This window comes from Dromaius novaehollandiae, chromosome 3, assembly GCF_036370855.1.
Source record: "Dromaius novaehollandiae isolate bDroNov1 chromosome 3, bDroNov1.hap1, whole genome shotgun sequence".
In the NCBI taxonomy this organism is placed as follows: Eukaryota; Metazoa; Chordata; class Aves; order Casuariiformes; family Dromaiidae; genus Dromaius; species Dromaius novaehollandiae.
Genome location: NC_088100.1, coordinates 119,979,969 through 120,006,029, shown reverse-complemented (window position 1 = coordinate 120,006,029; position 26,061 = coordinate 119,979,969). Strand labels below are relative to the sequence as shown.

The window sequence follows — 26,061 nt, the reverse complement described above, 5'->3', positions numbered from 1 at the left end:
CGCGCGGCGGAGGCGGCGCGCTTCCGCCTCGGTAGGCGTCATGGCGGTGGGGGTCACGTGGCGCGGCGCTGCCCAAGACTCCGGGCGCTCCCTGCAGGCCTCGGCGGCCGGGCGGCACCGCTCGGCTCCTCCCCTGCTCCCGGCCGGCCGCACCGCCGCGGAAGCTCCCCCGCGCCCGGTGAGTAGCGGCGCCCCTTGCAGCCGGGCGGGGCCGCCGCAAAGCCCGTCCCGTCCCCATCCCCGTGCGTGGTGCGGGGGGGCCGCGGGGCCTCCCCGGGCGCTTCCCGGGGCCGGGGAAGCGCCCGTACGCCAGGGGCGCGGCGGTGCCGGGCAGGGGGAGCTCGGCCTTGCCCAGGCTCCCCGCCCGTTCGCGCCTGGCGCAGGCGGCCTGGGGGCAGCCGCTGCCTCGCCGCCGCCGGGGGGGTTGGGGGCCGGGACCGCCGGCGGGATCGATGCGGTCGGCCGGCCGCACTGTGCGGAACGATGACATCGGCTCTCCGCTCGCGGTGCCTGCGGCGGGGCGCTGCGTGACGCACCGGCGGCAACGCGCGGCCGGGGCGGAAGCGGCGGCGGGCGGAAGTGCCGGCGGCGGCGGCGGCCCGGGGCGGGTGGTGGGAGCGGGGCTGCCTGCCGGGACCCCCCGGGACTCAGCGCGACTCGCGCCGCCGGGAGCCGCGCCGCCGCCACCGCCTGCCCGGGCAGGCGCCGGTGCGCCGTTAGCCCGCGGCGGTTGCCTGGGGCCCTCGGCGAGGTAACGGCGCTGCTGCCGTGCGGATGCGGCCTGGGGCGGGGCAGGCCCGGGCAGCAAGGTGGGCCGGGGTCGGAACCTGCCTTGATAAGGGCAGGGTCTTGAAAAGCTTTGAGGATGGAGACTGCACCACCACTTAGGACAACTTGTTCCACTGCCTGACTGTCCTCGTGGTGAAAAAGTTTCTCCTTTTATGCGGTACACACCTCCCTTGATTTAGCTTGTGCCCGTGATATCTCATCCTCCCACGCTGCACCACTGGGAAAAGCTTGTAAAAACATCTCATAGGAATGCTTATGTTACATACATTATCTGAAATTGAAATGGAAGAAGATAATCCATTTTAGCTGTATTCTGTCAAATTTCCAGGTCTTTTGCATGTACGTAAATATATCCATGTTTGCAGCATTGTTTACTGTGTAATGGCACCTCAGTTTCTTTTAGTGCCACAATAAAAGCTAATAATAGTTTGACCAGACACGTCATAATGACTTCAACAAATTGCAGCGTACCTGTAACTTAAGTTGGAAAATATACAGTCTCATAGAAGAGTTAATAATTGTTCTTTTGAGAAAGAAAATATGCAGTAATATATCTACCCTACTTTGCTTCAGAAAAATTATGTGTTTCAACAAAATGAAATTGTAATACTAAGTGTGTGGATGATGAAGACAAGATCTATGAAAACTTAAAAAAAAAATTAATCTCTTCCTTGTAATTATTTGTAAAATTTTGCAAATTCATTTATTTTCTAACCATTTACATTTTGAATGTATTTTTCTGAGCTGACAAGCATGAGACATACAGCACCTCAGTTTTACCCTTCACTAGAGCTAATCGTTTCCTTTTGTTCTTTAGATTTGGCATAACAGCACTACAGAAAGAAAATGACCCACTGGTTTCATCGCAACCCGTTGAAGGCCACAGCTCCTGTTTCCTTCAATTTTTATGGGGTAGCTACCACTCCTGGTGCAACAAAGATTTGCAAGTAAGTGCTTGTGATCTACTTCAGTCTCTCTCACAGTTTAGAGGACATCTTGACAAGTAATGGTTACTCATAAATTTTTGTTCTAAAGATACTAGAAATGTGTAGGCTGGGAGACAATAAAACACTGATAACATTGAGCAGTTCAGTACAAAGAACGAATTATGCAGTTTTCAAGCCTTTTACTGTATAGCAAGGCCTATTATAATAACTCAGTGGCAAAAGACTAAACATTTCATTGTGTCTCTGATGACTGTGCATTCTTCTGCAAAAGGATTATTTTAAGTAATTTCCATAAATGAATAAGGAGTGAGTGTTCTATTATAGATAGGAGTATAATGAAAAGAGATCTCAGTTTATTTTGCAGATCTGTTCTTATTTATTTGTGTGCTCATCCCATTTTAATGTTGAAGAATATTTCTGCTTGTTACTTCTCTTCCCTTCCCCTGCACCCAACCTCATTGTGAATAAAGGAGTATTTCTTTTTAGTCTGTGTTTGAACAAGAAATTGATAGTGAGTAGTGGTTATCTGTTGCTATCTGATTCTTTGGTTTAAAGTACAGTCCATTTTGGATAATCTTATGTATCCAGAGGAGATAAGATTTTTTTCTATGTTTATTAGCTTCTTGCTAAGTACCTAAAGAACTCCTTGCATTAAGATAGCTAAGCTGAATACCAGTTTCACTTTCTTAGCTAAAAGAGCAAGTTGTGATGGTATATATTTTTAATAGAACATTTTGGAGTAAATTTTCTTTGTTTCCTTTTTCTTCCTTTTTTTTCCTCCGTACAGTGATTTAAGATTATCTCGAACACGACTGTTGGAGCTGTTTACTGACTTGAGTTGTAATCCAGAAATGATGAAGAATGCAACTGACTTGTACTTCTCACTCTTGCAAGGTAGGAACATGCAAAACTACTAATAAGTCAAGAGGTCTTTCATAGAATTTGAGTTTTAATGACACTGCTAAGAATATATGTTGTGCTAATCTTGTATCAAGAAGTTCTGTGCTTCTTAGGAAGGCAAGTATCTTTGTGGGTCCCCTGCTTGTTACCAATCATGAGGACTCACCAGGCCCTTTCTGCAGGTTTCGGTATCCTTTGTGACCTGCCAGTACCGGGTGTTGGCAGTCCTGTCTTCTCGTTTTAACCTCGCCCAGCTTTCTGCTGGAGGAGACTCCATTTCTCTGTTTCTAAAATTAGATTGTACTGAATTGCTCCTTTAGAACAATTTGAATCTGTTACTTAGTTGCTAGGGTTCCTTCTTTAGTGTAAACTCCTGATTTGTCTAAAGCTAGACAATAGACTCTTGCAAGTTTATACTTTTTCTGCTGCTTATTTTAGGTACATATGTAGCTTCTTGTTACTGTAGCATCTGCATTTTCAGTAGATGGTCATCTGTGATGGCTCAAACACATTTCCTTGAAACTTCCCTCCTGCCAATATTTTGATAACCTCTTAGCAGTCAGATACTCAGACAACTTATTTAAGATTGAGAGTTGTCAGGAATCAGCTGATTCATGAAAACAGTGTTTTGTTTTGTTTTGTCTTTTCACTCTGTGGCAAGCGAAACAGTTCAAGTTGCTGTAGCTCTCTCAGTCTCTAGAAGGATGTAAGCTAATTAGACGTTCTAGATAAAGGTAAGACAACAGTCCAAGTTGCTGCAGACAAGATTTGAAGAGTATCTTCAAGAAAGCATTGTGCTTGGTCACTGAAACCTGCTTCATGGGGAAGAAACAACTATTCTCTCTTTCTGAACATCTGACAACATCTAGCATTGTAGCCTAAATAGCTGCTGTTGCAAGTCTTGAATTTTTGAACTCTGTAAAATGCTAGCAGGCGTAAGCCAGTTTTCACCCAAGAAAATTCCTTCTTGGGTCTGCATATGCTAGCATTTGTACATCCCATAGCATGAGCTCCTTCCTGCTCACTGTCCCTTTCTGAGCAGCTGGATATAAAGAATCAGTTTCCTGCAGCCCTTGAGATAAAATAGCTGATCTCTAAGCGAGTCCTTGCTTATAAACCCTTTTCCCTCTCCCTCTTGACCAAGCAGCTTTTCCTGGAATTCCCCTATCACCACTGCAGTAGCAGGGACAGTCATGGACTCACCTTGAACAGCCCCAGCTGGGCCAGCCAAAATCCCCACTAGTTACCATATGGGGGCATGCAAACATCTGCAAGACTTTCCTTGGACAATCACTACTCACAGGATTGAATTGATAAGCTACTGGGCAAGGAGTTTCTTATGCTAGCCGTTTTGTCTCGTTGTAAGCCCTGTTCTCAGGATACTGAGGAATAAATGCCTCAGGAAATAGCACAGATCTTTAAGCGCTACAGCAAAAACATTCCTTTATCTATATCTGTATTCTTATTGATCCCCATTCCTTTCATTACCTGTTTCTGTTTCTCACTTTGAGATTGCCTTTTGGTACGTGTTTTATTCTATAGGTTTTATTACTTCACTGGATGACTCTTCCCAAGAATGTAAGTTGCGATATATTCAGAATTTCAAATGGACAGACACATTACAAGGACAAGTTCCAAGGTATGTATGCTTCCACCATTATAGGGTACACAGATATTTTCTTTTGATCTGTTACATGTACCTGTGCTAGCTGGTGTGTGAAGGAAAATGTAAGTGTAGCAAAATTTTGGACACAAAGTAGTTGTTGCCTTGTGTTTTTAATAATTGCTGTACTCTTCTGTGTGGCATGTTCTGAAGCCTGTGCTGCCTTTATCTGTGATTATGTGTGTGTGTGTGTGTGTGTGTGTGTGTGTGTGTGTATATACACATATGATAGATCAACTAAAATGCAGTGAATCCTTCTACAGATTGTATGCACAGTTGGCTAGAGGAGTGCAAAAAAATAGCTTTAAGAGTATTTGTGAATTAAATGTGATAGCATAGATTACTGCTGTTTAAAAATGACTCTTTCATTTGGCCCTGTTGCTTGATTAGTATGTTCTGACTTTTTTGAAGTCTGCATGTTGCTCAGGGTCTGGGCTTTTTTTGTTTTCTTGGTTTTTTTTCCTCCTGGTCTCTGAAACTCCTAGTAGCTGTGGAAGCTGCAAACAAAGCTTTTGTTTTAAATAGGAATGTAGATCTGCAAAGAACCTCCTGGATTATTCAGTTGCCTGTTGCTGTTGTTAGTGAACCCATTGTATAATTACACTTACAGATTTGTCAAGTGTTATCTAGAAGTAGTGTTCAACTCCCTTACAGCTCTTATTCCCCTTGGAAGACAATATATTGGTTAGGATTCTTTTTTTAAATTTTTTCACGGTTGTACCTGTTTGTTCTTGTGCCAACATTATTTCCCCCACACCTTTCCTTTTAAAGGTGTTTAGTTTCTAAGCTACGTTGAGCTTGTGATGGCAAGTTAACTCTTTTCAAAGACCAAGTGTGTTTTTAACCTATGAAATGTCCTGCTATTTATACATGCCATTTGACTGCAGTTGTATACGTGTTTGCAATAAAATGCATTTTGAGAGATGTAGCAGACTTATGAACTTAGCAGCTACAACTTTAAAGTAGGCATTCCAGAGCGAAGCTTTCCACAAAATGTGCAATTTAAAAAAAAGATGGAAAAATGTCAGCCACACCCAAAGCTAAACAAATCTCAAGTTACTGTTTTAAAATAAAAGTTCCCAAATGTGAAGGGTAGGCATTTGAATGTGGGAAATTATAATTATGAGCTCTTGGAGGAAGTAAGCAAAAACTGAAGTCTCTTTTAGGCAATTCAACAAATAGGAAATTCTGAATTGGAAATTATTGACTTCTTAAATTAAAACTATTTTACAGAGAGAAATGCCAACTTATGCTGCAGAATTCGAAGGGAGAATTTGTCACAACAAAATGGAAAGCATTAAATTGTTTGGGGGTTGTTTTGGGGTTTCTGTCTCTTTAGTTCCCAGCAGGATGCAGTGTTTGAACTGGTTTCCATGGGATTTAATGTAGCTCTGTGGTACACAAAATATGCATCAAGACTCGCTGGAAAAGAAGAGTAAGTGGTTTTTTTTTTTTTTTTTTTTTCTTTTTTTCTTAGTAATTCCATTGCAGCAACATTCCACGAAAAATTGAGTAGATTTTGAGTTTTGACTGTTGTAGCGTGTGTCCAACAGACATGGCTATGAGTTCAAGGAGGCAGTTGGCCTTCATTCATGTGCTTTAATGTCCAAGTGCACCTCAATCCCTCCTTGCATCTATGAACAGTGTATTAATACTATATGACTGTGATGTAGGGAAAGCATTAGCTGTGAATAAACCCTTCATCAGTCCTGCTCTAGATGTCAAGTTCCAAGATTTAAATTCTCAAAATCACAGCTCTGCTGCCTCTTAACCCTACGGGTTTCTTGAGGCTCCCTTTCAGTTGGTAGTCATTACTAGGTGTTACTCTCCCCCCCCCCCCCCCATTAGTTTTGTTTGATTATTTAATGATTGGGTGTTACAAGAAACTTCTTCACCAGAAGGGTAGCGCTGCAGAGGTTACTTAGAGGGACTGTGGACTCTGTTCTTGAAGGACACCAAGATTCAGCTAGACAAGGCCATAGCTGACCAGTTCTGCTGTTAGCAATAGTCCTGCTCCAAGCAGGAGGTGGGACTAAATGACATCAGAGGTCCTTTCCTGTGATTCATTCTGTGTTCTGCCCTTTCTTAGTATAACAGAAGATGAAGCAAAAGATGTTCACAGAAGCCTGAAGATAGCAGCTGGGATTTTTAAACATTTGAAGGTAGAAAATTTTTTTGCTGTCTGTTCCTTAGGTTGTCTCTGGTTAGAGTACTTGGTGTCTTGTCTTAGAAGGGCTTTGCTTTTCTGATGAAGTTAGAGAATATTTGAGCAAACAGGTCATACTCTCTGAATGATACAGAAAAGAGAAGGGTGTTAATTTGTTGTGCTACCACTCAGTTTCTGCTGCTGTTTCCCAGTGGCATTGGAGTAGTAATCAAGTCTGGGCAGTAGCATGTGCAACAATGTAGCCAGGCATCTTGTGATCCTCACTCAGTGTTGCATCCTTTTGGGAATAGCATCAAATAGTCCCATTTAGGGACTTGCTTTGAATTAGGGATAGTGATACTAAGCTTAACTAACTTACTTTGTCCTTAGGAAAGTCATATTCCAAAATTGATTACACCTGTAGAAAAGGGAAGAGATTTAGAAGCTCGACTTATAGACTCTTACATCATACAGTGCCAAGCTGAAGCTCAAGAAGGTATCTTTAAATTTGCTTGTTTGTTGGGGGTGGGAAGTGACAGTCTTTGTCTGTGGGTTTTTTTGATGTCTCATCGAGTCTGCTTGGTAACGATGATAGTTTTCTCCTGAAGTACTGTGGCTTAGTGGGGAGGGTTGTTTCTAAAGAAACTTAAGTTCCCGTTATAGGAGGAGGAAACACCAAAGATCAGTCTGATATTACAAATTTGACTGGTTGTGAAGAACTTGTGTGTGACAGTCCTCTTTTTTCCTTTCATGCAGTCTCTCCAACACCATTCTTGCCTAGCATAAATTCCAGTTCATTTACTTAAAAATACTTGGTGCTTCTGTTTACTCATTAATCTTCTGACTAATCTTCTTTCAGTTTTTCTATTAATTTGGAATCGCCCTATTCAAGTAACAGTCTGTCTTCATTCTGTCCTCTGTTTGACTTGTGAGAACATAATTCTTGTTTTCTGCTTATGCAGGGGTGTTAAAGTGCTAAATACCTTTGCTAAGTTTGATGCGACACTTTCAATTAAACTTTAATACTGTGGCGTGGGATTTTCTTTCAGTGACAATTGCCCGGGCTATTGAGTTGAAACATAATCCAGGTTTAATAGCTGCTCTTGCTTACGAAACAGCTAACTTCTACCAAAAAGCTGGTAAGTGTCTTGTTTTGTATCCTTAGTGACCTAGTTTATGCATTCTTGCCAGCAGACATACTTCACCCGCCCATCAATTGTGGTATTAGTGCTGTTTCTCAGTGGATACGCTTTGCATGTTTAGTTTCTTTTTAATGTATGCAAGGTTTGAGTTACCAATGTGACAGATATATTTTGATAGGCCTTATTTTTTTGTAGGCATCTTCTTCTGTACCTACTGGTAGGAAATGCTAGTGCGAGGAGCTAGAAGACAGAGTAATGTCTTGATACATGTAATAGCAGGTCTTGCCAGCAAATAAATGGTTGATGTAAACAGAGCATGTTCAGCTCTCTCTGGCAAGCAGAGTATGACGCAGACTGGAAAGCGTGCAGCAGGTTAATTATGTACATCCTTCCAAATGAGCAAGCTGATCTGTGGGCTTACTGAGGCGAGTCAGAAAAGGGCAAAAATGTGGGAGTCAGTGTGGGTGATGGAATACTGTAACATACATGGACTTTTTTAGGTCACTACTTGAAATTAAACTAGGAACAAACTTGGAAATGTTACCTAGAAATATTTAGGAAAATTAGCCTTCCAGACTTAGTGGTCAGCAGTTCCAGGGGTTCCAGGAACAACTGCATGATAGTTCAATGAAATGCATGCTTGGTTTTTTTATGGTTTCTCTGTGCCTTTGCAGGAATAATTTTTGTCGCTTGTTTCTAACCACTTTGTAGTTAAGATCCATTGCAGAGTTTAAGAAGTCTGCTCTTTGAGTTTATATGGGATTTTTGTGTTTCCAAATGTCTTAGAGTAATGTTGCTTGCTTGTTCATAGATCAAACATTATCCAGTTTGGATCCAACCTATGTAGGTAAATGGAGAAAGTATTTAAACTTGAAGACCTGTTTCTATATGGCCTATGTAAGTACTGGGTTGACATTGATCAGTTTTTAATGTTGTCCAGACAGGGAATGGGAGCTGAGTTGTTGTCTTGACCTTGTTATCATGCTGTGAAGAGATACTCTGCAGTGTCAATGGCATTCAAAGTGTTTTTATTGAGCCAGGTGAAATCCCTGCTATATAGAATTTATTGCCATCACTTAGAGATAGGTGAATCAGGTCAGACTGAGCATAATACTTATCTTCCATTATCTGTATCACAGTCTGATTCTAGGCATAATTCAAACATGATCATCTTTTCTAAAGCTCTGAATGAAACCGCATCAGATAATGTTTGTTGCCATTCCGGGTCCTGTCTCTTTTGCATGGCTGATCTCTTAGCAAGTGCAGTGGCACTCTAGGGATCATCAGCTACTGGACTTGCTGTTTATTTCTTGTAGCCTGTCAGAACCTATGATCTCTCTTTTGTACTGTGAAAAAGCCTGAAACTGAACAGTTAAAGTCGTCTTTCTCTTGCTTTAAAACTGTATCTAAAAGCTTCATGTTTTATTAGCAAGCGTGAGAGGTGAGGGAGAGTCAGAACTGAGTATTGAGTGTTCAGGTGGTTTAGTTTTTGGAGTCTTCACTTTTGTAAACTTGACTGGGGCTTGTCTTCTTTCTGCTGGTGGAATTTAGTGCTACGCACTGATGCAGTGGAGAGAAGTAGGCTATGTACTACTGCTGTTGGTAAAATAGTCCTCATGAAGCTCCAAGTTACTGTTGACTGAACTACATCAGACCTGAGACAGTTTTCTTTAGGCCTATCTTAGGTGTACATATGCTGAGCCGCGTTGTTCAGCGTAAATATGCTCGGTCATTGGTGAGTGCTGCTTTGACTTGCCTTCCCAAATTGTCAGCTTTCTGCAGGTGATGACAGCTTCAAAGAGATGCAACTTTGATGTAAGGAAGGAAGAGCAGAAGTTAATTGGTGTGGAAAGTGCCCAGTGATACCGATAATGATGTTGTCTTCTCTTATTAGGCATATTGTTACCATGGTCAGACTTTGCTGACTGGTGATAAGTGTGGGGAAGCAATCAGATCTCTGCAGGAATCAGAAAAATGTAAGTGTGATTGAGAATGGATGGTTGGGTTCAGTGATGACATGTGTGTTTTATTTTGCTGTATTGTGTGGTGTTTGGTTTCCTGGTGAAAATCCAGCACACTTTTGAACAGAGGCAGTATATTCTGTTTTAGATCTGTCTTACTGAAGACTGTCTTTCATAATGGGGCTGCAGAAAATTTCAGCTTTACTTCTCAGCCTATAAAGACCGGCTTTGAGCCGTCTACAGTTCCATTTAAAAAACAGTTGTCTGGTTATTGTATTTTCTGGTCTGTATGTTAAGTTACAGCAACCTCCAAATCACAAAGTTGCAGTATCGTGCATTAAATAGTGAAAATACACTGTGACTCCTCTCAAAGCCTTTTAAGCTTTTTTTTTTTTTTTTTTCTTAACAGGTTTTGATAATTTCTCTCCTTTCTATTCCTTTGGAAGGTAGATTAGGGGAGCTAACTAGAGTTATTACAGTAGTTCAGGGTCTTTCCCCCCATCCTTCTCTTCAAAGGTATTGCTCATATGCAAAGATACTGCTCAAACTGTCTTGTCTAAAGACTGGTGACTGTTGTTGTATCCCAGTGGCCTGTACTGCATTACTTTACCACAACACAAAAACAGTCACATCATCTAATTTGAAAGTTTTAATATCGATTTCAAAAGTAGATAAGGGAAAAATTCATTGAGAGCATAAACTAAATTGGATTACTTTCCATAAAACAAATCTTGTGTTTTTTACTGTGCCTTCTGTTCAGAGAAAAGTGCCTCTTTCCCTGGCCCTTATTGAACTACTGTTTATTTTTGGGCATCAACACTGCATAGACACTTTCATACCCTCTCTTGTCTCCTACCATGTTCCAGAGTTTTTAGGCTTACTCTTATATTTTGCCCCACAAGTAAGAATGTTCCTCTTCTCCCTGCCCAGAAAGCTTATCTTTTTTTTCCTGTTCATAGTCACTTTTTGGATGCAGTAAACCTTGGCTGGAGGTGCTGCCCTTGAGCATGTTTATTTCATTTCCAAGAAATAAGAAGTCTGAATGGAGTCTGGTATCTCTTAAAACTAAAGCAACTGTAAATCAGAACTGCCATTTAATAGGTTCATGTAAACTGATTTTTATTATGATGCTTTCTTGTGAAGTTTTTGCCAAGGCTGAAGCATTATGCAAAGAATATGGAGAAACCAAAGGGCCTGGGACTACAGCCAAACCTTCTGGACATCTCTTCTTTAGGAAATTAGGAAGTTTGATTAAGAACACTCTAGAAAAATGCCAGAGAGAGAATGGATTCATGTGAGTAATTCCTGGTTGGTGTAGTACTCTGTATGGATTGTTAATACCTCATTTGCTTTTGCTTCAGGACTGGATGGTAAATTTTACTCTCCAGTTCTGATACACCTTTAAGGCACAGCATGTGATTTGCAGAATTGCAAATTTATCTTCGACTTCCTCTCAGCATGTTTGCTGTCGGTCTGGTGTTGACTGTTGCCCTCTCCCTGTTCTATGCCAGTTCAGCTGGGCAGGTTGGGCTGATGTGTTGAGAGGTTAAGCTGTTTTCTTTCTTCTGTCATCTGCCTCTTTGTTCTTTTTTCTTCTGCACAAGAGAAGGAGTCCTGCAGAGATTTCTGTGTTGCTCTAAATGCCCTCTTCCCTGCTGCTGGGGTCTAGCAGGCAAAGAGGACAGAGGGGAAATGGAGAAGACTAGTAGCTTATTCTGCCTTGCTAGCAGGGAAGTTGAAACACAGTCTTCAGTGAAGAATATGCTTAGAGTGCTAGGAGCTCTTCTAGTGTCACTAATAGTGTGAATAGGGTATTCTTTAGTTACTGCCTCTTCCAAAAAGAGTTTGGAAGCAGTTTAAAATAGCATTATTAGTTCAACTTTAGAATTCTCCTGCTGATTTCCTTCTCTCCTGATTTAGTATTCCATAGTAAATATTATTTCCTCCTTTACAATATTTAAAGACCTGTATAGTAGGAGAATTGACTAAATGCAAAGGATTGTCAAGTCCATCAAGATAAACTGAAGAAAGGAAAAAAATGCTCTGCTCTGCTTTGGTTTCAATAACCGTTGTCATAGCTTATAACAACAATATGCTGGAGATTTCAACGTATCCATGTCCCTCTAGAACCAAACTGTGAAGGAGAAACCAGGTAACCCTTGCATGTTTTGGAAGATGTGCCTGCCATAGAGCTCTGCTGAAGCACAGGAAGTAGGGTAGTGTGTACCAGTAGTTGTCAGTTTTCAATTATTATGAAATAGGATAGATTTATACCCTCATTCAGACTATGTATTGTAGCAAGTCTTTGTGGATGTTGCAGTGTTGGTACTGTTATGTGCTTTGGAACCCCAAAGCTGATCTTGCAGTAGCAGAGGAAAAGAGCTGTATCAGCCTCTTCACCTTTTTTGGGAGGTATCTTAAATCCTCATGTGGATTTTAAGAAGGGGGGGGGGGGGGCAAAAATTGCTCTTTTCATTGAAGCACTGGGAAGAATGGTTATCAAATAGGAAAGAACCCAACTAGTTATTGGGGGAGGAACAATGTCAAGGAGGAGCTGCTTTTGTTCTTGTGAAGCTTGTTGGCAGAATGCCGGGTGATGCCTTCATGACATGGAGTGAGAGCAGCAATGGTAGCCACTGTGAAAGGCCAGGTTGTTTTTCTTTGGAATTGCAAATGAGACTTGCAGAGATAGTGTACTGTGTTTAAAACATGTTATTGTATTCTATTACAGTTATTTTCAAAAGGTGCCAGCAGACGCTCCCCAGCTGGAACTGAAAGCAAACTATGGCTTAGTAGAGCCCGTTCCTTTTGAATTTCCTGCCCTGAACGCACACTGGACTCCTGAAACACTTGCTGCATTTGATCTCACCAAGAGGCCAAAGGATGATACTGTAAGATTAGCTTATTTACTGTTCTTTCCCATCAGCTTTATTGTATGTATAATACAAAGTTGCCATTTTGCTCCTCTGACATGCTCCCCAGCTCAGTGTAGGGCATAGACATCAGGCTACCACCCGAGTTCAGACTTGTACTGTGCAAAGAGGCAAGTCAGTTGCTCTCTCGTATTGCCCTGTCAGCATATGGAAGTTAGGGGGTCACCAAGTCCTGAGCAGGAGGAAATTGAGTAACGTGTGTAAGATACTGAGATGCTACAGGATTGAATGCTATAGAAAATTTCTTTTTAAAAAGGATCCATTTAAGGATACCGAAATAGAGAAGACTTGACTTCCTCCTGCACACACGCTTTGTTCAAAGCCTTCAGCTTTGAGAAGAGAGGGGACTATTACATTAGCATACGTAAAGTTAGCAGTACATGAATACTTGGCAAACATAGTGGTTTTTACTTGTGGTATTTTAAATCTTTTTTCTTTTTGTTTGCAGGCTAAACCGAAACCAGATGAAGATGTAAAACCTCTGAAGGAACCAGATATAAAGCCTCAGAAAGACAGCGGCTGCCAGATTTCTTAAGTGCCATAAGTGCTTTGAATTCCCTTTAAAACTATATTAATTGGACTTTGGGGCTCTTAGTTCTGATCCTCCTTTTTCTGATTCTTCTTTTTAAATTAGAATACTAATTTAATTTGTTTTTATTAGTATGGATCTATCTTGCCTGAGAATGTGGTGGATTTCTAGAAGAAATGTATTTATATTTGACTTATTTGTGGTTTTAGCGGGATATCATAGAATGAATGGGCTTAAATGTCCCTGTTGTGCCTCTAGAGAGTTTCTTTTTGTGGGTTTAGTTTCTACCCACAAATAGCAAAGGAAGAATCATGACTGTAACAGTTGAGGATTTTCCATGAAATTATATGCTATATAATGTCAAATTCTACAAACAGATCTTAGCATGAACAGTTGTATTTGTTTAGGTTTGTCCCAAAGGCTTAACTCCCTGTCATGTTCTGATTCACTTAACTGCAGTGACTGAAGAAAAGCTGGATTTGGTATGTAGCATTTGTATAGTGTTTCACAGGACTTTCACAGAATTTGGAAAACTTGGAGTTCTGCATAATTGGAGCACAGTTTATATTCTTCTAAAACTATTGGACTCTGTTCTTTCCTTTATAGATTTGGGTTCCCGTATCAGAGTTTACAATAAGGTATTTAAGCTAGACTGTCCTTAAATCAAAATCCTTTATGTCAGATTGCATGTGAAAGTGATGCAGCAAGTAATGAGAAAGCTCTTAAAGGTAATGCATCAGTGTCATTCATTCATAGTTCTTGAATTCTGAAAGATTTTAAAAGGTTAAGAGCTGCAGATGGTTGAAATCCCCTGGCGCTAGAAGAGCTCAATTTGGATGCATGAAGTTGTCATGCATAAGATAATGGGGTTGTAATTAAGATGCTTTGTTTCCATCTGGGTAGTGTCTGTGAGAAGCCATCGGGAGAACAGGTAGGAAAGATTAGCTGAAGAGCTAATGACACAGTTGGGACATCAAGCTCTAGATTTCCTTTACACCATATGTAAACAGTGCTATTTCCCAGCTTTCTCAGTATCACACTGAAATCGGCTCCATATGAAGAGAATTTTCCAAAAGCCAAGTCCAGCGAAGACAGAGGAGGAAAGTACTCTGCAGAATTTGCTTCTTCCGTATCTTCCTACTGTGGAAAATGTGATAGTATTCTTTAGTACTGAGCACTCCAAAACATCCCTGTCAACAAAGGCTTTCTGATTTATTGCAAATGTGAAAGAATGATATCTGGTGTGTGTGTTGAAGTGAGAGCCTTGCAATCTCCAGGTTGCAGTTGCTGTGTTTCATTCTATCTGAGAAAGAAACTGAACAGCCCGAAAATGTTCCTGTTTAAACGAAGTTTGGTGATATATGCACTTAGCACGACAGATACCATGGACGTATTCCTTGCATTGTACTGTTTGGTTCACTGTAGTCTAATTCAGTGGTTCTGTGTTCGAAATCTTTTGTGGGACTGGACCAGCTTACCAGGTGTGTAGCTCCTTGAAGGTCTGTGGAACAAAAACTACTGAGGGAGTTAATATGAACACAAGACTTTTCCTTGGATATTGGACCAAAGTACACAATCATTGCTGTAAAAGACAAAGAGAATCTTAACGCTGACTGCCATGGGTGAATCAAATGCAAAACTCACTCCATCCAGTGATGAATCTTTCTTTCAACCAGTTCTGCACATTAAAAACAAGTACAAAATCCAGAGGATCACCTTGGGAGAACAAGTTTCTGTTTTGAAGGAGCTTATGTGGGTGGAGGATAATAAGTATCTGGAGAGATTTATATCAAAAATATGTCCATTCCTTCCAACTGCACAGCATACAGAAAGAGGTGACTGGGGTGTATTTGATGAAGAATTACTCAGATCTCTTCATAACTTGATCAGTTGACTTTTTAGGCTTCTTGCATAGCTAAAAGACCCAGCTTAGGATTTGCCAGAATGGAGTGTGGAGCTACTCTGCCAATGCAGATATTTTAATACTCCTAAAAACTTACTACAGCTGTAGTCATCTGCATCTGCTTAGCCTGACCCCTTTAAGGATCAAGACTCAATTAGCTGGATTTCGTAATCATGATTTGTCAGTTGCTCATTGTTTTTCAGAAGTCTGTCTGTCAGTGCTGACAGGTCTCAACCTACTTAATGGTTCTTTCTAAACACACTAGATTCCATTTTCCTTTTTCCCCCTCACTTTCCCTCCCATCTGCTACGCACTATGGCACAGGCTCACCTTTGTTTGCTGATGCGCATGTGTGTGCTGGGACTCGTTTCCAGTGAGGCTTTTCACCATGGGTGTATTTCAGTGTATGTATATCTTGAAATAAAAAGAGCAAATCTTGACTAAATCATTCCCCCAAAACATCTTAGAAAATATTATTTTATGGAATTGCAATTTTTAATTCTTTGGATGCTTTCTCAGACCAAGTGGTTTGTTTGAATCAAATTCCCTGTAAATAGCTTTGGGTATAAGCAACTGGATTGTGTCAGATTATGGCATTACTTAAGCCTAGCTGTGTAACCTCTTATGCCATAGCTGTTTCAGTAAATATTATGTAGTAGTTTAAAAATAGCCTAATGGAACAAAGTAATTTACTTATATTGCTTTTCAAGACAAACTTTGTTTACTTGTAGTTTAAAATCCTATGGCAAACATTGAACAGTTTTGCCCAAGAATAAGGAACTTGAGATTGTTTGCTTTGCCAAGCAAATCTATAGATTGCTGTCAGTCAACAGGCAGTTTTTTCCCTTTGGTTTTGCGTGGAAGTGGTGAGAATTATTCTACATAATATTTAGATTAACTGTCCAGTATCCTGAGAAATATAGGTGACTTGACTGGGAGTTTCAGTTAACCTGGAAACCTAGCAGCCACTTTCCTCCTATTACAGTTTCCTGTAATAATTTTTTTAAAAATGTATTTTGGATGCTGATGTTTTTAATATTCTCATGATGCGAGAGCCCATTTTTGTGGCCTCTCTCTGGGTTTAGAGGCTCTGATGGCTAAATGGCTAAACCTGCCAATGTTGTTCATATAATAATGTCTTAAAAACTTGTGCTCAGTCTGAACTAGGACAAAACTGCTGCTGAATAAAATACTGAGCATTGGGCCCTCTATTTTTGTGCTTTTAAAAATGCACTGATCATCTTAATATGCTAAAAAGCAAATCAGTAAGCTCTCTGAGAATTATACTTTGAGACCTTTACACTTCCTTGATGTTTCATATTCCTGGGTTTACAGTAGTTAATCTCCATCTGGCATGTGACACTCCTAGAACCAAAGGACTGAATTTAGCCCTTGGATGCCAATGGCTGCCTCCCGCTGGATGCAGTAGGGAGTTTTGCCTGTCAGCCTAAGGATAACGTTTGGTCACTTGAATGTTCAGCATGAATATGTGGTGTCTGTAATGATGGTATTGGTTCATAGTATAAGCAAGAAAACATACCTGTATCTGTGTAGAATATAGCCAACTTTGCACTTTAGAAATTTCTAATCTTGCAATTTCAGTACAATACAATGTGTTTGTAAATATTTCTTCCTGTCTTTTTAATTTCGTTGCCCTGATTTCCGTACTGTGGTATTGGTACAATTTTTATGGGAAATATTACTAAAATGCATTTTTAATTGTCTATGTATAAAATAAACTTATGAAGTGTATCTCTATCTTCAGTGCAGAGGGAACATGAGACAGTAATTCTTCTATTTTCCATGTCATTTCAGAGAAGTTAAGTTCATGGCTTAGGATTTGCCTGGGGGATCATATATAATATTTTGTCTCGTCCCTATGCCTAGCATCTAAGCCCGAAGCTTCAGCATTAACGTAAATCCTGTTCATGCTTATTATCCCTAAAAGTCTGTCTCTAAAGATCATTGTTGCCAAATTAAAGCAGTGTGAGCTAGACTGTTTTGTGTGTGTGTGTGTCACACACACACACACAGACAGACAGACAGACTGGCCTGATTAAGGGAGGAATAAAACCCACTGAAAATGACTGTCTGGCATGGAAGACCCCTGTAGTGGGGGGGGTCTGTCTCTAGATCCTGAGGGCGCAGCATTGCGGCCCTTCCGCAGCAGATCATGGGTTTGCTCCAATTGTTCCCCACTGGAGACGCTTTCAAATTCCAACAAATGTCACTCAGCAACTGAGGGGGCTCTTGAGCAGCTTTTCGTGTAGTAAGGCCCACCTTGTTTCGAGCTGGCATCTGTGTGGGTTACAAACTAGTATTTGAAGCAAGTGTATACTCCGATTAATTAATTGAATGGAATAAACCCTGGTGAGATTGACCAAGCAGCCTTATTTTATGAAGACAGTCACCATGCAGTCTTAGGTTTGATAGTTTGAAAATTTGTATATAACCATCAGTTTCAGAATACTATTTAAAATAAAAATAAGCAATCAATGTGTTATTTTTTTGTTTCATTATTTAAAATTTTTAGTAGAAAGAAATAGGGCCTGCATTGAATGTTACTTTCTCCAATTTAATACAAATATAGTAATGAAAAGACAACACTTAATTTTTGGAATATGCCTAAAGAGGGGTTTGACTAAGCAAGTCACAGTTGTGTGACAGGTACACAGTTCACACAGTTGCATGAATTGGGTACATGAGGAAGCAAATCGGCAGCTACAATTACGCATGTGAAGTTATGTGGCAGGAAGAGAGAAGGTGGAATTTCCAAACTTCTGGGTTTTTTTTTTTTTTAAGACTTGTTTTTTGTGCGCCAGTGCAAAATCGGAGTGCTTGCGAAGTTCTGTGCTGTCATAGGATATTTGGCATACTACATTAAAGGGTCATTTGGCAAATGCAGATTTGCTGGACACTTCTCTAAACTGCCAGCAGATGGCAAATAGGTTAGTAGGAAACATGATTTTTCATTTCCAGAGGCGGTGTTGGCTCTTTCAGTTTTTAGTGTAAAAACACACTAATGACTTTTAGCCTCTGAGGCTTTACTTCAGTTTTTATATGAAAATGAGCCTAAGGAGGCAGAACACTAAAAATTACTTCCGAGTATAGCATACTTGAAAACTTGCAGTTGCCTCTTTCGCACTTTCCTGGAGAGATCAGTTTACATAGGCTTGTGCCTTTGTGCCTCATGCTTTTCTCTGCTGCACTGCTCCCCATTTTACCTGTCCTTAATCGCAGGCTAAGCCTGCAAATTGTCCAAACCTGCCCATAGTTAAAGTGCAAGCAGTCCTTTCACGTAGTTGCGTCCTCTAGCTCTATTATCTCTCTTATTTTCAGTTTCTCCTACTAAATGGCACTGTATATTTTGACGTAACTGAAAAAAGCTGCATACTTGTAGATCAATAGAAGAGTCCATAACTGATGCAGCTAATCATAGCTATTCAAAAGCTGCTCTAAGGTAGCTGTGCACAAGTTGGGTTTTGGCCATTTCTGATGTTAGTGCTGGGCTCTTGTCTCTTCTTTTTCTAGATTGAACTGTTTGAAATGTTTTATAATTCAAGGAGAAGATGGGTTAAAAGAAATCCTCACATTCAGTCATGTTATTCTGAATTATAGGAATTGTTTAAACATCAAGAATAGCCTCGTACCTTCTATATCTACTATACTAAAACTGTGCTCCTGATAGGCATCTTTGAGCAGGAAGAGGATGCTAGCTTCCAGAAGAGGGAGAGGGGCAAAAAAGACCGTGAAGGAGCACACCCTCCAAGAAGGATAATTTATTTTGCAATGGTGACACCACGGAAGAGTACAGCATGGGAGAGGAGCAGGAGGAGCAGCAGCCTCTTGACCCAGCGAACCCCAGTTGCTGGTTTTCTGGAGCTCAGGAGGGATAACAGGAGGAAGGGAATGCAGCAGGGATGAAACGCGTTTCTAAAGGCTGGAGAAAAAACTAAAGCATTTAATAAGTTAAGCATGGACACTTGTCTGGAAAGGAAAAATGTCTGTAAAAATATTTAAAACTGTCCCATTTTGGCCTGATTTTGGAAGTGGTTCAAATGATTTTACTCCCACAAGTGCCTCCAGGTAATATTTCTCTGAGACTTAATATCTTTCCAAATTGAGATCTCTGTATTGCTCTTATGTATGTTCACTGTAGTTAAGAAATCTGCTGTTCACAGTGGGATTATTTAAAGCACATGATATATTATCTGAATCTGGCCAGGGAAAACAGCCTGTGAGGAGATTAATTAAACAGGCCACTAGTTTTCTTCTTTGCCTACTGGCAGATCATTTCGTATTGCCAGCTGCATGGTACAGGACAGTGTTTAGTGCAGCTTCATGGATGAGCTTGGCTTTATGTTTTTTACATTAAAGCTTTCTTCTTGTTTTTGCTTTGTAGTCCAGACTCTTCTGGGGGCTGTATCTCCGGTTTTTGGCAGTTTGAATTGCAGCCACTTCATTTCTTAGTAAGTTCATTTTGAAGTAAGTTAAATTTATTTAGTAAGTTAATGATTGATTAGCTTACTTTAAGGATAGATTAATTGGAATGCAATCATTATTCAAAGAAACAAAGTTCCCCCTTTTAATATTTCCTGGCATTTTCTCAAGGGCTTGTCACCAGGATTTAAAATACATCATGGAAACTAAACATTTTCTTTCAGTCAGACATCATAAACAGTATGAAAAATGAAATAATTTAAACTAGATAGGTTGGCATTAGCCTACCGGTCTTTTCGAAAAGACACTTTTTACCATAGCAAAACAGGAGCTCCTGTTGCTTTTGGGTACCTAGAGGCGGCCTCTGTATAAGTAAAAGAGCAATTTAAAGACAGTGGCAAAAGCCTGATAAATGTAGAAGTAGCTAATTACCAGGATACAGCATGTGAGGTATGCTATACATTTTGTGCTACTTCCACAGTTAAAACAATGTGGCAGAAAGCACTTGCAGTAATATCAAAATAGGATGATTCTAATTAAGGATTGAACATTTTGTCTGTCCACTTGCCCCAAAAGAGATCAAATCATTCTTGGCTTCCTTGTCAAATTTATTTTAAAAGACTTCTAGCAACGGTTACTGCATCACCTCCCTAGGTAATTGACTCTAGTGTTTTGTTACCCTTTCCATTAGAAAGTTTTTCTTTGTGTTTAACCTAGACCTTGCTGGCTGAATTTTAAGTTTATTTCTCATCCTATTAACAAATTACTCTTTTATCTTTCATTATCTTTTTCCATATCTGACTATTACCATGCCTCCCCTTAGCTTTTCCCTGTGTAGTCTAAACAACACATCTCTTTGCATCTTTCTGCCTTAGTCTTACTTCTGAGATAGCTCCTCATCCTTATTGCTGTCCTCTGGACTTTCTCTAATCTGGCCACATGCTTTTCAAATGTTGTCATGCCCAAAACACAGCAGAAGCCTCCAGCTGGGCTCACCAAGGTGGAATAGTGCATGACTGCTACCTAAGCAGCTGTCTCCTATCTTGGCTAAGTGCAGAACCCTGAAATTATTTCCTTATCTCCTGTTTTTTTTCAGAATAGTTCTTTATAGACATTCTTTTGAACTGTATTCCTCTTTTCCATATTGCGCTCAGCTTGTTTGCAAAGATACATCTATAGATATATTATCTATTGCATCAACCCATTTGCTAAGGAAAATGCTAAGTATAGCCAAGTCCAAGGCAGAGCCCTGCTCTGTACATCCCTCTGTGCTGACAGTGAAATATTGTTAAATAATCTCTGTATATTCTTCCACAGAAAAACAACTTTTCTAAGAACAATTAGACCCATGGCTGACCTTTCTATTTGAAGCCATATGAAGCTACTTGTTCTCATTCCATCCTCTTATATTAAATACACATTTTCCTGCCAATGATTTTTTTTTTAAATAAACACCACATCTCTATTTATACCATTAGGGCAGATGCTTAGATTAATTTTTGTTTATTACCATATGGTGTATTAGTTATAAATAAAAATTATTATATTGCAGTTAAACACTAAAAAGCAACTTAAGATGGCAAAATTAGTTACTCCAAAAGTATGAATAGCTAGAGCTAGGGTTGCTTATGGCAGCTGAATTCAGTCACTTGTCCTTATGCATCATGATGGGCTTTAATTACAAGATCATGAACCACTTTTTCCAGAAGACCACTGCCTGACTTTATGGATAGGATAGTTACTCATTCAAGAGAGCACAGTCTGTTCTCAGTGTCTTTTTTATACCCATGCAGTCTGTCCTCTTTTATTTGCTGTGCAACATCCAAATGCAGTCTAGAATGGAAGCTTGTTCATTCCTCCCGAGCTCTTCCAGAGGGGTGTCACATAAAGTATCTGAATCCTCTGTAAATATAAATTTTTGCAATACAAAAATGAGAGCCAAAATTGTCAGCAGTCAGCTAACTTAGGGTATCCAGTTAGAAATGCTATGGGTCATTAAGCATTTTACACTGGGGATAGTGGTGCTATTGTAGCCTTCTACAGCAACTGCGAATGGTCAACGCTTCTGCCAGCAGACTGCAGGTGTTCCAAACCGGAGCCCAGCAAGCACACATCATGCGATTACAAACTGTCAAAATTCACGTAGGGATCTTATGGGAACTCTAACATCGTATCTAACCCTCTGAGTCACCTTTCAGCTGCCTTTGTTATGAAACCACCTTTTCTTCCTTCTCACTGCCCAGTCTTCTGTTTCAGGGGCACCTGCCAGGCTCACAGTGGTTACAAGACTTTGAAATGTTCTAGTATCTCTGTGATTTACGGCAGTGAAAATGGTGAAGAGTTGTTTTAATGTGCACTAAAGAAAATCCATTATTTTACTCATATTTTCTAACATTCTGAAGTCCCTTTTTTCCCACGTGGCATAAGATACCTCAGCTCTAACAAGAAATTATCAGCAACTGAAAATTATGTTTCTGATAAGTGTCACATAAACTTAATTAAAGGTATCACTGTCAGTGTGACCTACAGTAAGGAATATTAATTAGCAGGCAGCAAGTGAGTTATGTTCAAACAAAATTTATTCCAGTCTGGGAAAAGCAGCTGAGCATTTGAGATTGGACTAGAATAACTAAATGGAAAGCATGGTGCAAATAAAGAAAAGGCACAAGGACTAGTGAAATAGTAGAAACTGGCCTAGAGGCAGGAACTGAGGGCACAAATAAAAAGAAAATGGGTCCTAGTAACAGCTGCTGCCAAGAACGTTGTCTCAGCAAGCTGATATCTGGACAATATGACTCTGCTGGCTGAGGTTGATTCCTGACCATTTCTGTCGGTTTGCTGTAGGCAGGGCAGTGCTGCGGCTGTAGAGATGGGGCCTGCAAGTAGCTGCAATGAGTCCACTTTCTTCAAAGATCAGCAGCCTCCTACAATACAAGAGATGTCAGTCCCCTTTCTTCCTCCCTTGTACAGAGCAAGGCAGATGCATGTGAGTACGCAGAAGAGAGAATCCTTCTGAGGTAGTAATGAGGTCTTGCAATGAATTAAACCAAGCTGGATTTAATTGAAACATAGTGTGGAAGACATTTTTAAGACAGTAAATAAGGTAAGTGAGGTATGGCTATCCCAGAAATGCTGGCCTGCAACTTCCTTTAAGGCTTGAAGTACCAGTTTGGGACAGTTTGTTCTTTAAAGCGAATGTCTACTTTGAAAAGGAGGATATAGAAAAATGGTGGTGTGGTTTTCCAAATTGTAGGTGTGGTAGAGCAGAACTTTAAAAGGAGATCTCAGCTTTACTCAAGAGATCTGCTGACATAGTCAGAGATCTTGCACTTCAGCTTGATTTCTTACTCATCAAATGCTATTTTCTATTTCACGGTAACTCTGTCTTAAATTTAAACCTCTGATACATCTACACAAGCCTATTTAATCATATTTTATTGGGCTTCATAGGGGAAGGACTAACCTGAGAGTAAAAGGGTAACAGAGGAGACTGCAATTAGAGCCCTGCTGGAAACCTGGGCCATGAAAGATCCCGTTCACCTTTCCAGCTCCCTGTCTAATAGAGACTTCATGCAGGTTTTTGTTGCTAAGGTAAAACTGATCAGTTTCTAAAATACAATAGCAGGTTTGCAGCCAGTTTTTCCGCTTTGTTGCTTTTCAAGATATAATTTAAATATGTTCTGTGGCTTCTGATATTGCAAGTGCCTTTCTTTTACTTCAGCATGTAAGCTACGGCCTTAAATCTGCCTTATGCAATGGAGCCACTAATACTCCACGTATCTAGAAGCCCTGGGATAGCTGTCATTTGTCGTGCTCCTAACGGAAGTCACTGAAGTTAGTTACATTTTGTCTAGTGAATGTTGTATTGTTTCGTCTTCAGGAACCTGAAGATGATGAAGCGGGTTCTGAGAGAAATGATAAACACTCTTGGAGTGAATAATGCCACCGTGGAGTACAAGGTGTTGAATATGGATCCGTTAAGGATGCAGTGGATTTTTCTCAAAGAAGTACCTTTGCAAAGATTAATGAAATTTCAGAACATGATCCATAAAGTAAAGTGTCTCAGCTATTAAATGCTGAATGTTGCCATTCTGATATGTCTCTGATGAAAATAATTTATACGCCATGAATGAATCACTAGCAGGCCATGGAAAAGCACATCTCCTCCCTCCACCCAGCACAGCATGATTTCTATGTTCAGTAGAGAAAAGAGCAGCGCCATCACTGAAGAGAGAAAGGAGCTCAGTGAGGGTCTAATATGGCCTTTGTGGCATCCACAATTTACTTTATTTAAGTCAGGAGACAGTTGGAGCTTCTGCCATCTGGTTCCCATTGAACTGAAACTCTTACTTTCTGGTGCATGGATCTTGGACCTGTCATTATCAGCTGATTACTGCTGCAAGATGGAAAATGTACTGCTTCAGTCAGTGCAGTGCAATTCAATATTCTGGAACACTTAATGCCGTCTGCAAAGTCCTATTTTGTTCTGGGTGGCTACTGATTTTTCCTCATTCATCAGAGCAGCAGAATGAATTATAAAATAATTTTAGCTGACTGAAAACATGTAAAGCTTATCCTTTTAAATACTCAATAAAGCAAGTGGCTGAATACTAATAATCATGAGTTTTTGAATTCTTGCTCTCTGGCTTCTGCGTTTTCTTTGCAAACTCAAATCTTGGTCAATAATCATAAGAAGGTATATTGGCTTTATAGAACAAGCAAGCTAAAAGAAGAATATACTTATCCTAGCTGATGCACTCCTACAATAATCTCATTATGAGGCATTGAATATTGCCTAAGCTACTTATAGTTGCACTTTTTGGATTACTTACGCGCATCAAGAAAGTGAGAAGAACATCTGGGAGAGTGCGTTAAGGAAAGTGCTATGCAAGATGAGTTCTCTGGACAACGTTTTGAGTGGATTTCTAAAATATGCCTTTCCCTGACAGTTCCATGGTAGTTGAGAAAAAGCATGTTCCAAACTCGGTTTTGTATGAGCCTGTGTGGTTTCTGGCTGACTAAATGGAATAAACAAAATTCTCCAGTCACTGGGCTGTCAGCTGGAAATGCAAATCAGTGCTGCTCTGTTGTATGTACTGTGCATTTTTTTGCCTTAAAAAAAAAAAAGTAGACTGAGTGTAATGGTTTAGAACATTAGTTTTCGTTTTGTTTTTTTCACAATAGTAATATTCCCCTCAAAAGCCTTTTCCTTTCTGAACTAGTGAAAGCTATGTTTCTGAAACACAGTCATTGAAAGGAGAGGATCCGCTGGTCTACATGCAAATCACACTAAAACCCATGCCTGAGCCTCACAGGAAAGATTGAAAACGACACGACCTCCAAGGGAAAGCGAGTGTTTAGCCTATCTCTGCATAACAAGTTCTGTGCATCACTGAAAGGCCCTCTTGCAGGCTGCTGAGTGTCTAGTTTCCTTGGCATTTTGGTTTTCTTCCCAATTTTAAAATCTGAGAGTTGAATGCTTAACCTTTCAACTCCTGCTATGTAAACTAGTGGCCAGAATCAATAAATATTTCAGCTGATGTGGGACACTCCACAGACCTGTCTGCATTGCTGGATGAAATATTGAAACTTAAACGATTTCCATTACGCAGAACCGTTGTCCTGTGATAAGTCTTCTGCATGTTAAGTCCCAGGATTTTATAATGTAATGCTGTGGTCAAAACAGTGGAAATTATTCCCATTAGTCATTCTCTCATCTTTTTTTTTTCCTTTTTTGATGCTCTAGCATTTAATATGTACAGTCCTGAATGCTAAAGGAAGCAGTTCTTGAAGCATTTTTTGCTTTTACAGAAAATGCCAGGTGTAGCCAACTGTACTAATGAAATTCATCTGTTCCCACGGCCTTGTTGCCCCTGATGCAAGAGCAAGTGCTCTTAAGTCCAGTATCCTGTACAATATCAGCAAGAGCAGATGGGTCTAATGTCTTGGGCTAGTGGGAATGGCTTCCCTCCAAAGAGGATGGCTGGGAGGGTTCCTGCCCGCCGCGACCCCAGCCCCCTCCTCTGAGAGGCTCTCAGCCCCACTGCACAGAGGTTCAGCAGCTGTGCTGTAAAAGCGAGCGACCTGTACGATGCAGCCCGGCTTATTAGTAATAAGCACCATACCATAACGTGCAGCCATTATAGAGCTGCTGAAGATACTGCTGTAGCAAGTATAGGAATTTTAGAGAGAGAGAGAGAGAGAGAGAACTGAGGGAGGATTATGAATTTACAGTTTTCATGCAACATCTGCAATGAACTTTGCACAGTAAGTAGCACTTTCATCCGCCATTTAGCCCTGGAGCTCAAGCAGGTGTTAGTATATTGGTACAGGGGGGTTCTTTGCATGTCGCCATCTCCTTTCTTCCTGCAAGTCCCTGGGAAGTGTGCTTCAGCAACGATTAGAGGCTCTGTCTATAGCAGTTTTGCTGTTCTTTCAGTGAGGATGTAACAGAGTATGTGTCCCATATGGAAGAAACATGGAGTAATAGTCAGTCAAAGGGTAAACTAATTGAATTCATACTTGCATGGCTCAGTCCAAACTGAATTTATTTTGACTTCTCTTCTGCCTGTTGAAGAGGCAACTTAGAGCTATGCTGTTCACTGTTCAAGTTCTGAACTATGTTTTTAAGTGCGGGTTCTGATTTTTTTCTTTCAGTTAGTGTCGATGCCTTTAACAATGTCTAAGGGAGATTACTGTTCTGCATTT

At 40.5% G+C, this 26,061-nt stretch overlaps 1 protein-coding gene across 4 annotated transcripts; it reads left to right on the top strand.

Annotated features, from left to right (window-relative positions):
* The first annotated feature begins 15 nt into the window (after nt 1–15).
* On the top strand, nt 16–17,409 carry BROX (BRO1 domain and CAAX motif containing). 4 transcript variants are annotated; one of them, XM_064509980.1, is made up of 13 exons: nt 16–178; nt 1,607–1,736; nt 2,524–2,630; nt 4,179–4,275; nt 5,639–5,734; nt 6,389–6,461; nt 6,836–6,941; nt 7,495–7,584; nt 8,399–8,484; nt 9,482–9,563; nt 10,692–10,842; nt 12,280–12,439; nt 12,930–17,409. In XM_064509980.1, exons 2-13 carry the CDS (start codon nt 1,636–1,638, stop codon nt 13,014–13,016), a joined length of 1,236 nt encoding a protein of 411 aa, XP_064366050.1. In that variant the 5' UTR covers nt 16–178; nt 1,607–1,635; the 3' UTR covers nt 13,017–17,409. The 4 variants fall into 4 exon arrangements, with proteins under 4 accessions (XP_064366050.1, XP_025950440.1, XP_025950441.1 ...); XM_026094655.2 differs by lacking the exon at nt 16–178 and adding an exon at nt 547–751; XM_026094656.2 differs by lacking the exon at nt 16–178 and adding an exon at nt 547–809.
* Nucleotides 17,410–26,061: the final 8,652 nt, after the last annotated feature.